Source organism: Gracilinanus agilis, chromosome 1 (assembly GCF_016433145.1).
Source record: "Gracilinanus agilis isolate LMUSP501 chromosome 1, AgileGrace, whole genome shotgun sequence".
Taxonomy (NCBI): domain Eukaryota; kingdom Metazoa; phylum Chordata; class Mammalia; order Didelphimorphia; family Didelphidae; genus Gracilinanus; species Gracilinanus agilis.
The window spans coordinates 55,032,449-55,048,837 of record NC_058130.1 but is presented as its reverse complement, the minus strand read 5'-3'; the positions used below and the strand labels follow the sequence as shown (position 1 = coordinate 55,048,837).

At 39.6% G+C, this 16,389-nt stretch overlaps 1 protein-coding gene across 1 annotated transcript in view; it reads right to left on the bottom strand.

Moving 5' to 3' along the window:
* The window catches only part of SLC6A11 (solute carrier family 6 member 11), a 179,418-nt gene that overhangs the window by 75,369 nt on the left and 87,660 nt on the right, over positions 1–16,389 (bottom strand). The window contains exon 6 of the mRNA XM_044665835.1: positions 6,884–7,018. Coding sequence (XP_044521770.1) covers positions 6,884–7,018 — 135 coding nt within the window. The remainder of the gene's footprint in view (positions 1–6,883; positions 7,019–16,389) is intronic.

The window sequence follows — 16,389 nt, the reverse complement described above, 5'->3', positions numbered from 1 at the left end:
GGCAGCTGGGTAGCTCAGTGGATTGAGAGTCAGACCTAGAGACGGGAGGTCCTAGGTTCAAATCCGGCCTCAGACACTTCCCAGCTGTGTGACCCTGGGCAAGTCACTTGACCCCCATTGCCTACCCTTACCACTCTTCTGCCTTGGAGCCAATACACAGTATTGACTCTAAGACGGAAGGTAAGGGTTTAAAAAAAAAAAAAAAAAAAAAAGAAAACTGATGGATAGCCCACATGTTTCAAATCCACACAATGTCAGAACATGAGGATGGCTTCTTAATAGCTCCATCGAGTGGACTTCTTGTGATGAATTTAAAGAAGGACATGGATACGAGTTACCCAGAATGGACATATAAATAGGAGGAAACTGCCCTTTTAGATGGAATGGACACATTGATGAGATCACATTGGGAAAATGGAATATACCCAGTGCCCAACATGGTGCCCACCATAGCCATTTAATTTACATGTGGTACCTGAAGTGATGTGAAAGCACTTGAACCAATGTATTTAATTAAGGCTGTAGAGATCACCTTCCATTTTCTTTTTTTCATTTTCTTTTTTTCATTTTCTTTCTTCTTCTCTGCACCCCACCCCCCAGTTATGACCATGGCAACCTTTGTGGTGATCAGAAGTACTAGGTAGTGAGGGGAGAGATCCTAATGAGTCACCCAACTCAGGAACTTTCCCCAAGTCCATATTAAGGAGAATCATCCCTGTTTGAGTTCCTCCAATGATTACAGAGCTCAGTAGGCCTTTGCCAGAACTTATCTGGGGCCCTCCAAGTCTTTGGGCTGGGATCTGAAATATTCTTAACTATGGGCCACACTATGGTAAATCTCAAGATCACAATTTTACAGCTAGCAGGAACCTCACCAAACATCTAGTCTGGGCCTTCTTAACCATCAAGGGCCCCTTAGGCAGTCTGGAAAAGCCTGTGGACCCCCTTTCAGAAGCTTATTTTCTTCATGCATGAAGTAAAATACATGGACAATTACATTAATACATTTAAAATATATGTAATAGATAAAAATAGATATATCATGTATGTAGACTATATATTATGCATGTAGTACATATATAAAACATGTATTTTACACACATACCCATGTTCATGGGCCCCAAGTGAAGAAGCTCTGATTTAGTGTGGCCTTGTCACTTCATGGATGAGGAAACAGGCTCAGAGAAGAAGGAAAATGACTTGTCTATTCTGGGTGGAATAGTTAGTAGGTGATAGGACCAGAATTCGGAACCAGGTGGTCTGATTTCAAATCCATCATTTTCCCCATTGTCCTAGACTTTTCCCCGCTCCCAGCCCCAGCCAAACATTCAAGGCTTGTTGTAGAGATTTACCAAGTCCAGTTACAATTTCCTCAAACTTTTCTTTGTTGGTGCAATTGAATGAACAAATTGAAAAACAAGACAGACTTCTTATTCCAAAAAAAGCATCTGGACTTGCTAAATTGAGAACTCCATTAAAAGAAACAATACTGGATTCCTATGGAACCTTTAACTGTGATTTTTCTTTTCCCTGATAAAGTATTGATGCCAAGCAGCAGTCTTGCCCTACTTTCTCAGCCTAAGGGAGCCAACTCTCAATTATCCATGGTCACTGAGTGTGGGACCAGAAAAGGAAGATGTCTATGGGTAATGAAAATCCACAGATAATCCTCCAATTCACACTAGGCACACAGCACTGGAAGGAACTTTAAATGTCATCTATTCCAAGTCTTTCATCTTTCTGGGAAGAAAAGTAAGGTGATTGCTGCAGAGGTGATTTGCCCAAGGTTATATGAGTAGTTAACAAGGGTATGAAGCCGGATCCTCTCACTCTTTGGGCTTCTTTCCACTGGACCATACTATGTCTAAATAAATATAATCCAATAGTTATTAATCTCTCCAGATCATGTACTTGGTAATATATATGATAGGTAACCTTATTAGTAAATAAGGAGCTTTTGGACTTCACCTTCCTTTGGTCCCCAGATGTAAAATGCAAGAGTTGGATTGGATGACTTTGATTGTCACTTAAAAGTCTACAACTTTGAGAGACTCTTAGTCTTTGATTATGGTCCTCCCATCCTCTGAAGAAGATACCAAGAATTAGGAAAGGGGTCCAAAAAGAGGTGTAAGAAGGTAGTGAGAAGGTGTGAGAAGACCCCAACTGAATAATCTGCAAATTAGACATGCAATATGGAGTTGATGTGCCAAATTGCAGGTTTAGGGGAAGAGAGGACCTCAGAAACTAATTATTCCAACCACTTCACAGATGAGGAAGGTGAGGTCAAGGTTATTATATGACTTGCCTAAAATTTTACAGGTAATAAGTGTCAGGGATGGGATTTGAAGTTAAATCTTCTCACCCTAAAACCAGTGCTTCTTCTGTTGTACCCTACTGATACCAAGTCCAAATCCCTCATTTTATAGATGAGAAAATTGATGCTCAGTTCCTACCCAGATAGGGCCGTTTTGGACTTCTTTGGTTTCTCTACCATGCCTCCAGGAAACACATCATTGGGAAATCTCATCATCTTGCTGTTATTCAGTTTTTCATACTGTCTGACTCTTTGTGATCCCATTTGGGGTTTTCTTGGCAGAGATACTGGAATGGTTTGCCATTTCTTTATTTGGGGTTTTCTTGGCAGAGATACTGGAATGGTTTGCCATTTCCTTCTCCAGATCATTTTACAAATGAGGAAACTGAGGCAAACAGGGTTAAGTGATATGTCTAGAGTCACACAGCTAGTATCTGAGGCTAGATTTGAACTCAGGAAGATAACTCTTCCTGGCTCCAGGTCTGGTGCCTCAATCCACTGAGCCATCTAGCTGTCCTCATCATCTTGCAAGATCCAATTAGATTAGTTACTTACCCATGATCCTTTGATTGGAGGGTGGAACTGTAAATTCCTCCATTGAAAGAGGGAAATCTTATCAAAATATTTCCTCATTTCCCACCTGACTGCACTCTTTTTGGATTTCTTTGGCTTCTCCTCCATGTCTATGTGCCAGGTATCTTCCCCTCCTTCCCAACTTTTCAGCTTTCATTTATATGTTGTCTTTCCCCTCATTAGACTGTAAACCTTTGAGGGCAGGGACTGTCTTTTTCATATTCATCTCCCCAGCACTCAGCACACGGCTTTAACAAAGTAAATGCTTAATAAGTACTTATTAACATGGATTTGTGTGTAATTTAATTCATTGTTAATTGATATTGATTGGACTGATTTGATGAGTTCAAGATCATTCAGGTAGTAAATGGTAAATGTAAATGTTGAACTCAGAACCTCTGAGTCCTAGTTTAATACTTTTTCCATTGCATCCTGTTATATGGTTCAGAGGAGGAAAATAAGCCCTTGAATTTGATGCTCTTTTTATTCTTAGTTTTGTCCCTTGTGTGTGTGTGTGTGTGTGTGTGTGTGTGTGTGTGTGTGTGTGTGTGTGAAAATCTCCCATCCATTGCTAATGTGTTTCTCTAACCTCTCAATGCATCTGTGGAAGCAGCCCCAGGTAATGTGCTGAGAATCCAAAGTCGAGAGGCAAGCCCTTCAAGATTCCTCCAACTGTCTAATGTGAGCAGAGATGTACTCTGGCTACAACCCTTCACGGTTCCCTGGACTGAAGGGGAGGCTTGAACAAGATGCATTCTGACATGTGTTTCTGAGCTGCAGCCCCAGCCCTGTGACCATCATGAATGTCACCATCTGACTTTCCAAAGCACACAACCTATATGGTGGATTTTATTTCTCTTTCAATTCCCTTACTAATGAGGGGCTCGGGCAGGATGACCTCAATGGTCCTTTCTAGATTCATGTTTTTCTCCTATTTCTGAAGGGCTGTTTACAGCTGATTGGCTGTGGGGAGGGAGAACTCCTGACTGGGGTCCTCGCCAAATGGAAATCTTGTTTACTTGCCTTGACCTTAGCTAACACTGATAAAGATTTAAAAAAAATTCTTGAGCTAGAATGAATAGCTGTAGAATCTTTTGGCAAAGGCTAGATGCCACTTATTGGTAATGTTCAATTCAATTCACTCCACTCCAATAGGAATTTATTTTATTGTTATATGTTATATATGTTATATATTATATATATGGCTTACACATATTGGTAATATTGAATTCAGTTCACTCCACTCCAATAGGAATTTATTTTTTTGTTATATATTATATATATGGCTTGCACATATATATGTGTGTGATATATTACGTGATGGATATTATATATCATTATATATCACATGCATTATATATGATATATAATATATGTATGACATATTCTATATATATTAGGCTCCATGCTAAGCACTGAGAATACAAAGACAAAAAAGAAAATGGCCCCTGTTCTTAAATAGCTTACATTTTATGTAGAACGTGAAGCTGGAAGGCCTTTTCCATAGAATGAGTGATAACATAAGAACATACAAAATAAAATTCAAGATAAATAAAGTAATTTTGGTGATGGGGTGGGGTGGAGAATTAACTAGTGGAGAAATATGGCAAGGCTTCTTGTAGGAAGAAGCATTTGAGCAGAGTCTTCAAGGGACTTAGGGATGCCTAGAGATGCAGGTGAGGAGAGAGAGCATTCCAGGCTTGTAGGGGACTCCAGTGTGAAGGTAAGAGATACTAGGGATGGAATGCTGAATATTGGGGAGAGAACATAGGCTAATTTGACTGAAACACAGAATGAGGAAGTGAAGACAAGTGGGTTGGACTTGATAAACCTCTGAGGTTCCTTCTAGCTCTGTTGACAATCCTTTAGTCTAGCCCTCAAATCCCTCAGGGGCATTTGAGTCTTATAGAATTAAACATCTAAGGTTACCTAGTAAATTAGTGGCAGTCAAGATTTGAACTTGGGTCTTTTCAATCTGTTTTACATTGATTCCTCTCTATACCTTATCCTACATGGTATTTACAACTAAATACTAAGGAATGATTTGGATCCAGTCCTTGACATAGACCTAGAATCTTAAAGTCCAAAGAATAATTGCCAATATTGTAGATTCCAGTTTGCAAGGCTAGGTGATCCAATGGACACTGGACAATTCACTTAATCTCTATTTACTTCAGTTTCCTAATCTGTAGACTCAATGGCCTTCAAGGTCCATTCTAGCTCTAAATCTCTGACCCTATGACTATTTGCTTTCTCCTAGGTACTACATATTCCATATAAAATGAATGCCACTGACTGGGTCACAGAGTTGAGATTCCAGTTTTTGGTCTGAATGTACAGGTTTATAATAGTTACAGTTAAAAATACTACAGATTCTATGGAACCAATGAGGTTGAAGAAATCATTTCCACCAAACTCCTCTTTTTACAGATAAGGAAACCAAATCCAGAGAAGTCACTTGCCCAGTGTCACAAAGTGAGTTAGAGGAAGAGTTGGGACAGGAATCTAGTCTCACATTTCCCTAGATAAACACTCTGTGCACTCCATGTTCTTCTTGCCTTTTTATCTAATACATTTGCAGACAAGCACTAGCCTAGCTGACTGAGGTCTAAAACAACTCTGGGTGGGCATAACTAAAATCTAAACAACAAATCTAAAACCATTGTGTTTGGGATTTCATGAGACTCTCTATATATAGAACTCTGAGCCTGCTGGAGAAGGTTAGTATGAAACTCTCTTCCTTCAAAGTGAAAGGAAAAATGAATATGGAAGATCAATAGAGATGAAGCAATGGGAAAAACCAGTCCAGGATTTCTAGTTATTATAGAGTTTTGTCATTAGTCTTGTAACATTTTTTTGAAAGTAATATTTTCAAAATTACTTTTACAAAATATCCCACTTGCTAACCTTTTACAGACTTGGATTCACAAGGTTAATTTCTGGACAAAGATCTTTTATTTCCTATTTAGGACTATGCAAATCAGATATCTTGATACCAGGTGACCAGAGGTACCAGGATATTGCTTCATGGTCTGACCAATTAGGATTTTCACAGTCCATTATGGCTATATTGTGGATCTAGTAGTTTCACTGACTTTAAAGATCATCTCTTTGGTGGGGCATCTAGGTAGCACAGTAGATAGAATGTCAGACCTGGAGTCAAGAAGACCTGAGTTCAAATTTGAACTCGGATACGTCCCAGTTATGTGACCCTGGGCAAGTCACTTAACCCCAATTGCCTAGCCCTTAAAGCTGCTCTGTCTTAGAACTGATACTAAGACAGAAGGTAAGAATTTTTAAAAATCATCTCTTTGAATGTCTTTATCCTACAAGTGAAGTAACTGAGGCCCAAAGTGGGAATGTGACTTTTCCATGGTCATAGAACACAATAATGACAGATGTTGGAGTATACCCCATGACTGTGCCCTTACTACCCCACTGGTGGTATCTTAGTACATATTTCCACTTAATATGGGCTTTATAAAAAAATAGAAAACGCCTATATATAACCATCTGTTAACAATGCCTTAATAATAATTATTAATGCAAGTTACCGACAGATGCAGGAGTAGAGCCAAGGTCTGTGGTCTTCCTATCACAATTCCCAGATTTGCACAGATTTCTATTTAATATGGGCTTTATAATACATCTGTATACATCCTAATTAATAATGCATTGATAAATTTACTATTAATTTATTATGTAGAATGTTGTTCTTCTTAGATTCCTCTATTATTTTCTCCAACTCCATTCTCAAAAATAGAAATCTAGATCCAAGTGTAGGCTATGGCATCTCTGGGCTATTCCAGTTCTTCTCAAAGAATGGAAACTGCAAACAGCCCTAACCTCATTTTTCTCAACTGGACAATAAGCATTATATAGTGCTTAAACATCAGCAGAATATTTTATACATATTAACTCCTTTCAGTTAGTACACTAACAAAGTCAGAGAGTTTTGTCTCTTTCTTGGAAAGCCAGTCCATGAGCAAAACCTACCTGGGGATCAGAAAGCCGGGAAATATCAGGGTAGAGGTAAAACTTGATCCCTTCAGATGCTCCAGGCAGCGTCACTCCTCGAATGAGAAGAATCAGAAGCATGATGTAGGGGAATGTGGCAGTGACATACACGACCTGTCCAAGAGAAGCAAAGAAATCAGGAAGGCTTTGTTTCCCCCTAAAGTTTAATTCAAGAAAGTTCCTTGAAAGAAGAGTCTCTGTTTTGTATCTGAATGATAGTTCAGGGGAGAGAGTCTGGGTAACCAGAGATCAGTCTATGAAACAAACCCATCATCAGTCATAGGTACCATGTAGCTGCCCCAATCTGAATGCTTTTTAATTATTTGCAGGCAAAAAGATTCTCAGAGAAATGACTAAAATTTGATATTCAGAATAACATGTTTTAACAGCTAATTAACCAAAAGGGAAGAATTTTTTTTTCTTAAAAAAAATTTCCTTAGAGGACTGTTGGAAGTACAACCTTTGGAAGTAGTGTGGTCTAATGGGATGAATACTGAAATCAACCTAAATACTAGTTCCATTGAGCTGAAGCAAGTAATTTTTCTCTGGGTCCCAACTTCCTTTTCTTCTGTTAAATCTGAAGAGTCAAAGTCATACATTTAAAGCTGAAAGGGTCACCTAGAGCTAGAAGGGAATTCTGAGAATATCTAGTCTAAACCCCTCATTTTACGGATATAAAAGCCCAGAGAGATTGCCACTCAAGGTCTGTGAGTCAGTCAATAAACACTTATTATGTGTTGCTACGTGCCAGGCACTGTGCTAAGTATTGGGGATACATAGAAAGACAAAAGAATCCCTGGTCTTAATGAGCTCACAATCCATATGCAAAAGCTGCATATGAGGAAGCTATAGGCAGGATAGATTGGAAATAATCAATGGAGGGAAGCTATTCAGGGAATTGGGAGAGACTTTTTATGGAAGGTGATATTTCATCTGACACTTGAAGGAAGCAAGGGAAAGTTAGGAAGTAGAGATGAGGAAAGAGGGCCTTCTAGGCATGGATGATAGCCAGAGAAAATACCCAGTGAAATGTTAGCAACTCTTCAGAGGTGGCAGGATTTGAATTCAGATTCTCCAATTGCATAGTTAGTATTCTATTCCAGTGTACCGCACTGAATTTTAGAGATAGGAAGGACTAAATTCACATCATGTGAGATTTGGGACCATTGGCCTTGAAATTAATCAAAATCATTTTATTGCATTGAAGCTTTGTTTGAAAAGTTTGGGAACCAATGATCTTGTTTTGTAGATCAGGAAATCCATTTGTTTTAAAGAGAGAATTCACATCAGTTGGGGAAAACACTTCTCTGGGCCTCAGTTTTTCCTTTTGGAAAATGGACTGGACATATTTACTTTAAGGTGCTTTCTCTCTCTAATTCTATGATCTTAGGCAGTGAAGGCTGGAGTCAGCTCAAACACAAGCAGATTGTTAAAATTTCATAGTGAGTATTTATACCTCAGAAACAGACAAATGCTACATATCAGGACTTATTTTTGTAGATTTAAGATAAGTCATGGAAAATATTAATGGCGCAGATGAAATTTTAAAGTATATTGTTTGTGTGTGTATATTTACATATACATACTTATGGAAACTTTTGGAGAGTTAAACATTTACTAGCATACCACCAATTCTAGGATATAGTAAGATCCAGAATGAAGAATTAAATTCCTTAAGGTTATTCAAGAAGGCAGTGCCAGAACACACAGGAAAGTATTCAGAGAACAAAGGAAACAAATGGCTTACAGACCCATTCTCTCCCCAACCTCCCATCACCTATGCCCATAGTGTATGGAAAGAGTATTGGATTTGGAGTATCTGGGTATGTGGCATTTAGTGCCAACTCTTCTACATGACTTTTGACAAGTCCTAAAGCCCAGGGAAGATAAGGATCTTGCCTAAGGATGTGATTCAGCTTATTTTTTTGGTGACCATGTGATAGTATTTTGAAGGCAAAATGAAACACAAATTTACAGCTTTCAAGTTTTTTGCCTCCAAGTCCAGTGTTCCTTGTACTCCATAGTGAACTTATCTGCAGGGCACCCATATCAATTTCCCTATTTGGAAATGAGGATTATTAGTAATAAGAATTGTAAGTAACAATTTTGCTATCTACATCACAGAGTTAATTTAGTATCTAATCACAACTCCCTATCACAAAATGAGGATTATTAATAGTAATAATTTAACTAATAATTATACTACCTATATCACAAAGTTAAAGTGCTTTTTAAACCTTGACACATAAGATAATGTATTCTATTTTTATGACCTGAAATGATCCCCTATTTCCCTCAGTTTCCTCATGTGTAAAAACAAGGACAATGATATCTATAATACTTCATGGGGTTTTTGGAAGGGAGATGCTTTGTAAACTCTAAAGTACCATATGATGTATTTGAATATTATGTGCTATGGCTTTAGGGGATGGTGTGTTCCATACGCAGCAACAGTGCATGCAACATGGAAGCCAAGACAGTGTGATCATGGGTCTGCTTTGAGAGAAACTTCCAGGAATAAGGAGGTGACAGTCCTTCTCTTCTCCACCCAGTGTGCCTCAGAGCTATTATGTTCTGCTCTGGACACCACCATTTAGGAAAGACATCAGTAGTAAGTTGAAAGGTATGCAGAGAGAAATAAGATAATTGAAGGACCTACAGCTTAAGCCACGTGAGGATTGTCTAGAGGACCTGGTCGTGTTTAGTCTGAAGAAGCTAGGATCCAGAAGTTGAGCATGATAGCTATCTTCAAGTACCTGAAAGGTTGTGTAAAAGGAATTAAACTTGTTCTATTTATCCCTAAAGGATATATCACTAGGAGTATTGGTAGATGTCACAAAAAGACAAATTAAACTCAGTCAAGAAGAACTTCTTTACTATTAGAGCAATTGCAAAGTGGAACCAGCTGCCTTGGGAGGAAGTAGGTTCCACTTGCTCCTGGAGATCTTACAAAGACCACTTGTTGAATGGGCTATGGAAGAGATTCTTCTGACAGCACTAGTTGGCCTTGGTCATTGCTGAAATCCCTTCAAGTCTCAAATTCTGTGATTCTGTGACCTCCAAGACAGGATCTGGTCCTATTTTTTACATCCACCGATCAATCAAAGCATTTATTGAACACATGAAGCTAATTAAGCACCTAGGAAAAGGAGGCAAAAGGAAAAGTGTTCTTGGACTCAATAAACTTACATAATTATCACTTTGGTGGCTGAGTGGAATATAGATTGGAGTTGTAGAGAAACCAAATAGGAGACTCTTAAAAGATTCTAGGCAAGAAATTTTAAAAGGATAAAGTAGGGTAATGGCCGTGTGAGTGGAAAGCCTTAAGGGGATAGATAGGAAGATGCTACGGATGGAAGTGGAAAGGATAAAAACTGGCAATGGATTAGATATGAGAAGGAAGTGAGAATGAGGAATTGAGGACTCAGAAGTCCAGACTTGGATGACTGGGAGGACAATGGTACCCTGGACAGTACCAGGAAGATGGGATGAGCATGGGGTTAACCCACCATATAAAGAATGACCGAATGATTTGATGATGTTTAGCTTGGAAAAGTTAAGATTTAAAGATGGGACAGAAGTCATAAGTCAAAGAGAGGGCTAAAAGTCAGATATCCTGATATCTCAATTCTAATATTCTTTCCATTAGACTGTAGGATCTCTTAGGGTATGAGTTATAGAGAGGGGTTATTGTAATCTGTCCCCTTTGTCTAAATCTATATCCCTTAACCTCCTTTCTGAAAACTTAAAATCCTAGAATTAAAGAGTAGGATGAGACCTATAGGAGTTTGCCTAGTCTTAGCCTCTAATTTTACTGAGGTCCAGAAAGATTCAATGACATGCCCACAACCATAACTATTTAATGACCCTTGCCCTTTTTCTTTGAAGCACTTCTGTTTTTGTCGTAGCACAATTAGCATCTACCTGACTAAGATAAAGAGTGATAGAGGAAAAAAATCGTATTAATATGTTACACCTAAAGGTTCTTTCCTCCTCATAATTCACTTTAAAGAAAGAGAGATGGAGATTCAGAGAGAGGAAGACAACTGTCCTGGGTCCTAGAACTAGCAAAATATCAAAGTTAAAAATTGAATCAAGTTCTTTTCAACTCTGAATCCTGTGCTTTTTGCACCACACCACACCAATAAATATCAGAGTTCTTATAGTCACAACATCTTAATATCAGAGATGAAGAATTACATGGAATTATATAATACATAAAAATAGGTAGCTTGGATTAGATGGTCTCCAAGTGCTTGAGAGCACGGATTCTATGATCCTATAAACTTAGTTGGATAAGCCTCCAGTAAGTTCCTACTGTATACAAGGCATTGGATGATGAGGATACAGAACAAAAATGAAATTATTCTTGCCCTCAAGGAGCTTACATTCTTTTGAGGGAAAACAACATGTACCCAGCAAGAAAACAAGAAATAAATACGCAGTGATTGGAAGATGGAAGATGAGAAGAGAAGCTCCAGTAACTGGAAAAGCACTTTTATTTGGAGTTGGAAGTACTGAGCTTCAGTCTCTGATCTGTTCCTTCCTTACTTCATGGCCTCGTGGCAGGTTGCTTTCCTTCTCTGGACCTGTTTCCCTGTCCAAAAAAGGATGGGGTTGGACAAGATGGTTTCTATACTCCTTCCAGCTCCAAATCCTTTCACCATTTCCTAAGCAGCTGAGGCCCTGCCGGGAACTGTATCCTAACAGCCAGTCCTTGAACTACAAGCATTATGATAAATTATGCATGCCCAGTTTAATGCAATGACAATGGGGTCTTTGACAAGTTACCCTCAAGCCTGGCTTTACCTTGACCTCTCTCAGCTCAGTGGTATAACTCAGGTCCTCTGAGGTGAAAAATTGACCCTGCAGGCTAATCTGTCAGGTCCCTGGAGGCCCAGTTAAATGAAGTGTAAACCATAAAGGGGAAAAAAGTAGTTTCTCCTATTGTTGGCTTTTCCTTTCCCATAGGTCAAGTCCGGGTGAATAGAAAGGTTAGCACAATTGGTGGTAATTATACTGTATCCTGTTTTAATTGACCCTAATTGCTCATTTACATACCAATACTTGGAATTGTGGTCTCCCCTTCCCCCTTCTTCCAGCTCACAGCAATTTCATAGCAGGGCTGTTGTCTAAGCTTTGGGAAGGCCACAAAAAAGTAGTCATGCCTGTCCTCACCAAGTTGCTGGAACAATGGGACTAATTAGAAAGCTAGCTTTTGGAATTATGGGACCAGCTAATCACAGCCCCAGAGTTCAGAAGGCAGGCTGACTGAACTCTGGGCTGGACAGCTCTGAGAGCTGGCTGGGGAGGTGGGGATCAGAGGAGGAAATCCGCAGAAATCCCAGGGTTTTAGGAAGCCCCGAGTTCTAGCCATCCATCTGGGCTGTTCATTAACTGTGTCATCTAGAACACGCTAGTTTCCCTTCCTGGAACCCAGTTCCCCCACCTGTGACTGGAAGGGCTCAGACAAGGTGGTTTCCAAGATCCCCTCCAGCTCTTAGGGGCCAGGATTCTTTGAGGAACACCTATAAACCACCGAAGCTGGAAAGGATTTGGTTCTACTTTGCATGTGGTAGATATTTCATAAGTGTTTGTTGATTAATTGCCTCTTATTACCTATCCTAGCCTGGGGAAGTCACTTAACCAGGCTTAGGGCCCCAGTTTATCCGTCTTTAAAATAAGTAAAAGGGATGGCATGATTCCATGCTTAGTGAGCATCTTGTTTAGTCCCATTACACAAGAAGACACTGAGGTATATAGAGAGAAAGTGTGTACAGTGTGGCTTCCTATATAGCAAGCTGTACTTGGAAGCAGAAGACCAGATTTTGAATGCTGCTTCTGATCTTTACTGTATAACCATCCCCTAAACTCTCTGAGCCTTGATCTCTTCATGTGTAAAATGGGACTAATAATATTTGTAGTAGGCATTGCGAGGCTCAAAAACTACATAAATGGAATAACTAATTGAATTTAGGCTTGGAAGGGACATCAGAGGGTGGCTAGTCTAACTTCCCAATTTTACAAATGGAAAAACGGATCATCTCACAGTGTTTCTGAAGCTCCCCAGCCCAGGATGCCAATACTTGGGAGAAAACACTCTGGGGAAGGGCTGAGGAACTGTTAGTCTATGTTTTTGTAGCTGCTGTTGAGACTTGCTCACTATCAAAATTAATGGAATTCTTTGAGGAAATGAACTGAATTCTCTAATTGCCTTTCCCCCTACAGGGTTCTTAGGTGGAACTGGTTATAGGCAGAGAGAGAGTGGATAGACTTGAGTGATATGAATATTGGTACTGTTTAGTCATTTCAATCAAGACTCCATTTGGGGTTTTCTTGGCAAAGATACTGGAGTGGTTTATCATTTAATTCTCCAGCTCACTTTACAGATGAGGAAACTGAGGCAAATGGGTTCAGTGCCCTGTCTAGGGTCACACAGCTAGTAATGTGTCTGAGGACAGATTTGAACTTCTCTTTCTGACTCCAGATATGATGCTCCATCCACTGAGTCACCTAACTTCCAGGGTGATGTGAATAATCCCACTTGATTGCTTAAGAGAGATTTTTTTAAATATGTAAGAGAACTAATAAAAGAAAAGTTACATAGATTGGGATGATCAAATAGGGTGTGTTGTCTCTTTTTCAGGTGTCACAGAGAGAAAGGATGATGTTGGTAGGGATGGTGATAATGATGAAGCTAACATTCACACAGAGCTTTGTCAAGTGGTTTACATACAGCTCTGCCCAGCCATTTTGTACCCAGCAGTTCCTCTCTCTAAATTAGATCACCAAAGGTCATGCCTATAAGAAGTTCCAAGTTCCCTAACCACATTTCTGCACCTTTACCCTGGCCTGGCCACTTTCCTGATTCTGAGGCTGGCTCTCTCTTCCTATCACCTCATTCTGCCTCATTATTGATTCTTTAAAAGTAGTGTAACCAAGGCAGGTTACTTTCTTGGAGGCTCTTTTCTCATCTATAAAATGGAGACATGTAGTGTTTACCTCCCAGAGCAGAACTACATCAAGATTCATAATCAAATTTATTTATTTATGATCCCCTAGTTTCCTTCAAAGCTCAGATCAAAGTTCATTGCCTATATCAGGCTTTTCCTGATCTTCCAGCTGCTACTATCTCCCTCCCCCCAATCCCCCCCCCGAAAAAAGATGTTAATTAATTTTGTAACTAAATTATATATTTATTTATTTTTAGATATTTCTCTTTAGACATATTGTCTAGATAGAGCACAGATTCCTTGAGGGCAGGACCTGTTTCACTTTAGTATTTTTATCTTCAGTCCCCAGCACTGTGCCTGGCATATAGTAGATGTTTAATAAATGCTCATTGGATAGATGGTTTAATCTGAATCAGGGACCTTGTTCCAGGAGCAAACTTTAATGTGACCAGGGGTAGAGAGGAAAGAATAATTTCACTGGGGGGAAGCCTTGCAGGGATTCCTAACCTGTGGCCATAAAAGTTATTTTTGGGTGGGTGGGGGAATTGGTTTTGTTTGTTTTGAATAGCTGCATTTCAACATAATGGGTTTCTTTTGTAAATATGTAGTTTGTTTTATGAATTTAAAAACACGATTCTGAGAAGGGGTCCATTGTTTTCTCTAGTCTGCTTCAAGGGATCCAAGCCCTCCGGATCTAGGAGGGTATCAAATACTAGGACTTGAAAGCAGGGAAAATGTCCCTTGCCAAAGCTTTCTCCTTTCCTTGAAGGGAAATTTAGGAAAGTTTGCAGTAGAGGATAAGCTGACTTCTCCTGCAAAGAATTGTGGGAGAGTCCAGATAAACTACCTTTTGGATATTTTGTGTTTGCTTTTCTGCTTGGGGCTGTCATTCTCCCCTTCCCACCCACCCCTCCCCATTAAATCAAGAGCTATTAGCTGATGAGTGGGGAGTCAGGTGCCATATCTTGGGAGACATCCAATGTGCATTTTTCTGACTTTCCTAGGTGCTGGATATGAGCCAAGAGAGTGAGAAAATTCCCCCTCTTCATGTCTCGTTGAGTCTCTGCCCAAGGGGACCTTTGTATTCCAGTCTCTACTGGCTGGGAGAGAGGGAGTTGGGGTGGACCTTACAGCTGTCTGCCTATATCATGAGCAAACCTGGCTGGTTTCCTGCCCAAATGTATCTTCCTCACCAGCTGTCACAGTGACAGATCCTTGGCTCTGGATTGGACCCTAATCCCTATTCAGGGAGAGAAAATAACAAATTAATGGCAGCCTAGATCAGATCACACCTGTGGTCTGATTCTATCAGACCTTCTGAGCAAATGGAAACCCATATAAAGCCAGATCAAGCTAGAGTACATGCCCCTGCCTTACCATATTTGCATCAGGACTTCAGAGAAGGACCTGCCTCCATTATAGAAAAATGTCCCATCAATTTTATTAGCTGTGTGATCCTGGGCAAATCACATAAAATCTCTGAGTCTTGGTTTCTGAAAATGACTAAAATGCCTGTGCTCTTTGGCCCAGATATTCTACTGTTGGGCATATAGCCTAGGGAGGTCTGTGGCAAAAAGAGTTCTCATGTACACCAAAATATTTATTGCAGCATGTTTTGAAGTAGCAGAGAACTAGAAACAGATTGGATGCCCATTTATTGGGGATTGGCTGAATGCATTTTTGTACACTAATGTGATAAAATGTATTACTGTGCTATAATAAATGAAAAACAGTATCATCATCGTCATCACCATAATTATAGCTAGCATTTACATAGCACCTATTATATGCCAGGCACAGTGCTAAGCACTTTTCATATATTATCTCATTTGATTCTCACAACCCAATGAAATAGGTGCTATTATTATCCCCATTTTATAGTAAAGGAAGCTGAGGCAAAGAAAGGCTAAGTGACTTGCTTAAGGTCATACAGAGAGTAAGTGTCTGAGGCTAGGTATAAACTCAGTTCTTCCTGATTTCAGGTTCCATGCTCTATCCATTGTGCAACCAAGTGAAAAGTACAGAGAAGCAGGGGGAGAATTCTAAAAACTGATACAAAATGAAGTAAGTAGAACCAAACAAACAAAATACACAATCCCTATGACAACATAAGTGGAAAGAACAATAAAACAATAGAAAATGTTCATTACAAGACTATAAAGACTGAACTTGGCCCCAAAGAAGAGGTTTGTGAGGAAGCTCCCCCCACATATTCTCTACCCGCCTCATTCTTTGTCCCTTCATAGGTTCCATCCAGAGGAAATCCATTTTTGCTTTACAAACCAATAAATCCAATGGCATTTAATTATTATCACTAGGATTCTCATATGTCATTGTAGATATGGAATGTCTTTTGTTAAGAAAGGCAGTATCCCCCAAATGAAAACTCCCAGTAATACTGTAGCCCAATTTCAGAGTTCCTAGGTCAGTGATGGCAAAACTTTTAGAGACTGAGTATCCGAACTGTAACCTTAACACAGCATGTGAGCCCCCCACTTTACAGGGAAGGGAGGAAGCACTCCCATTGGGCTG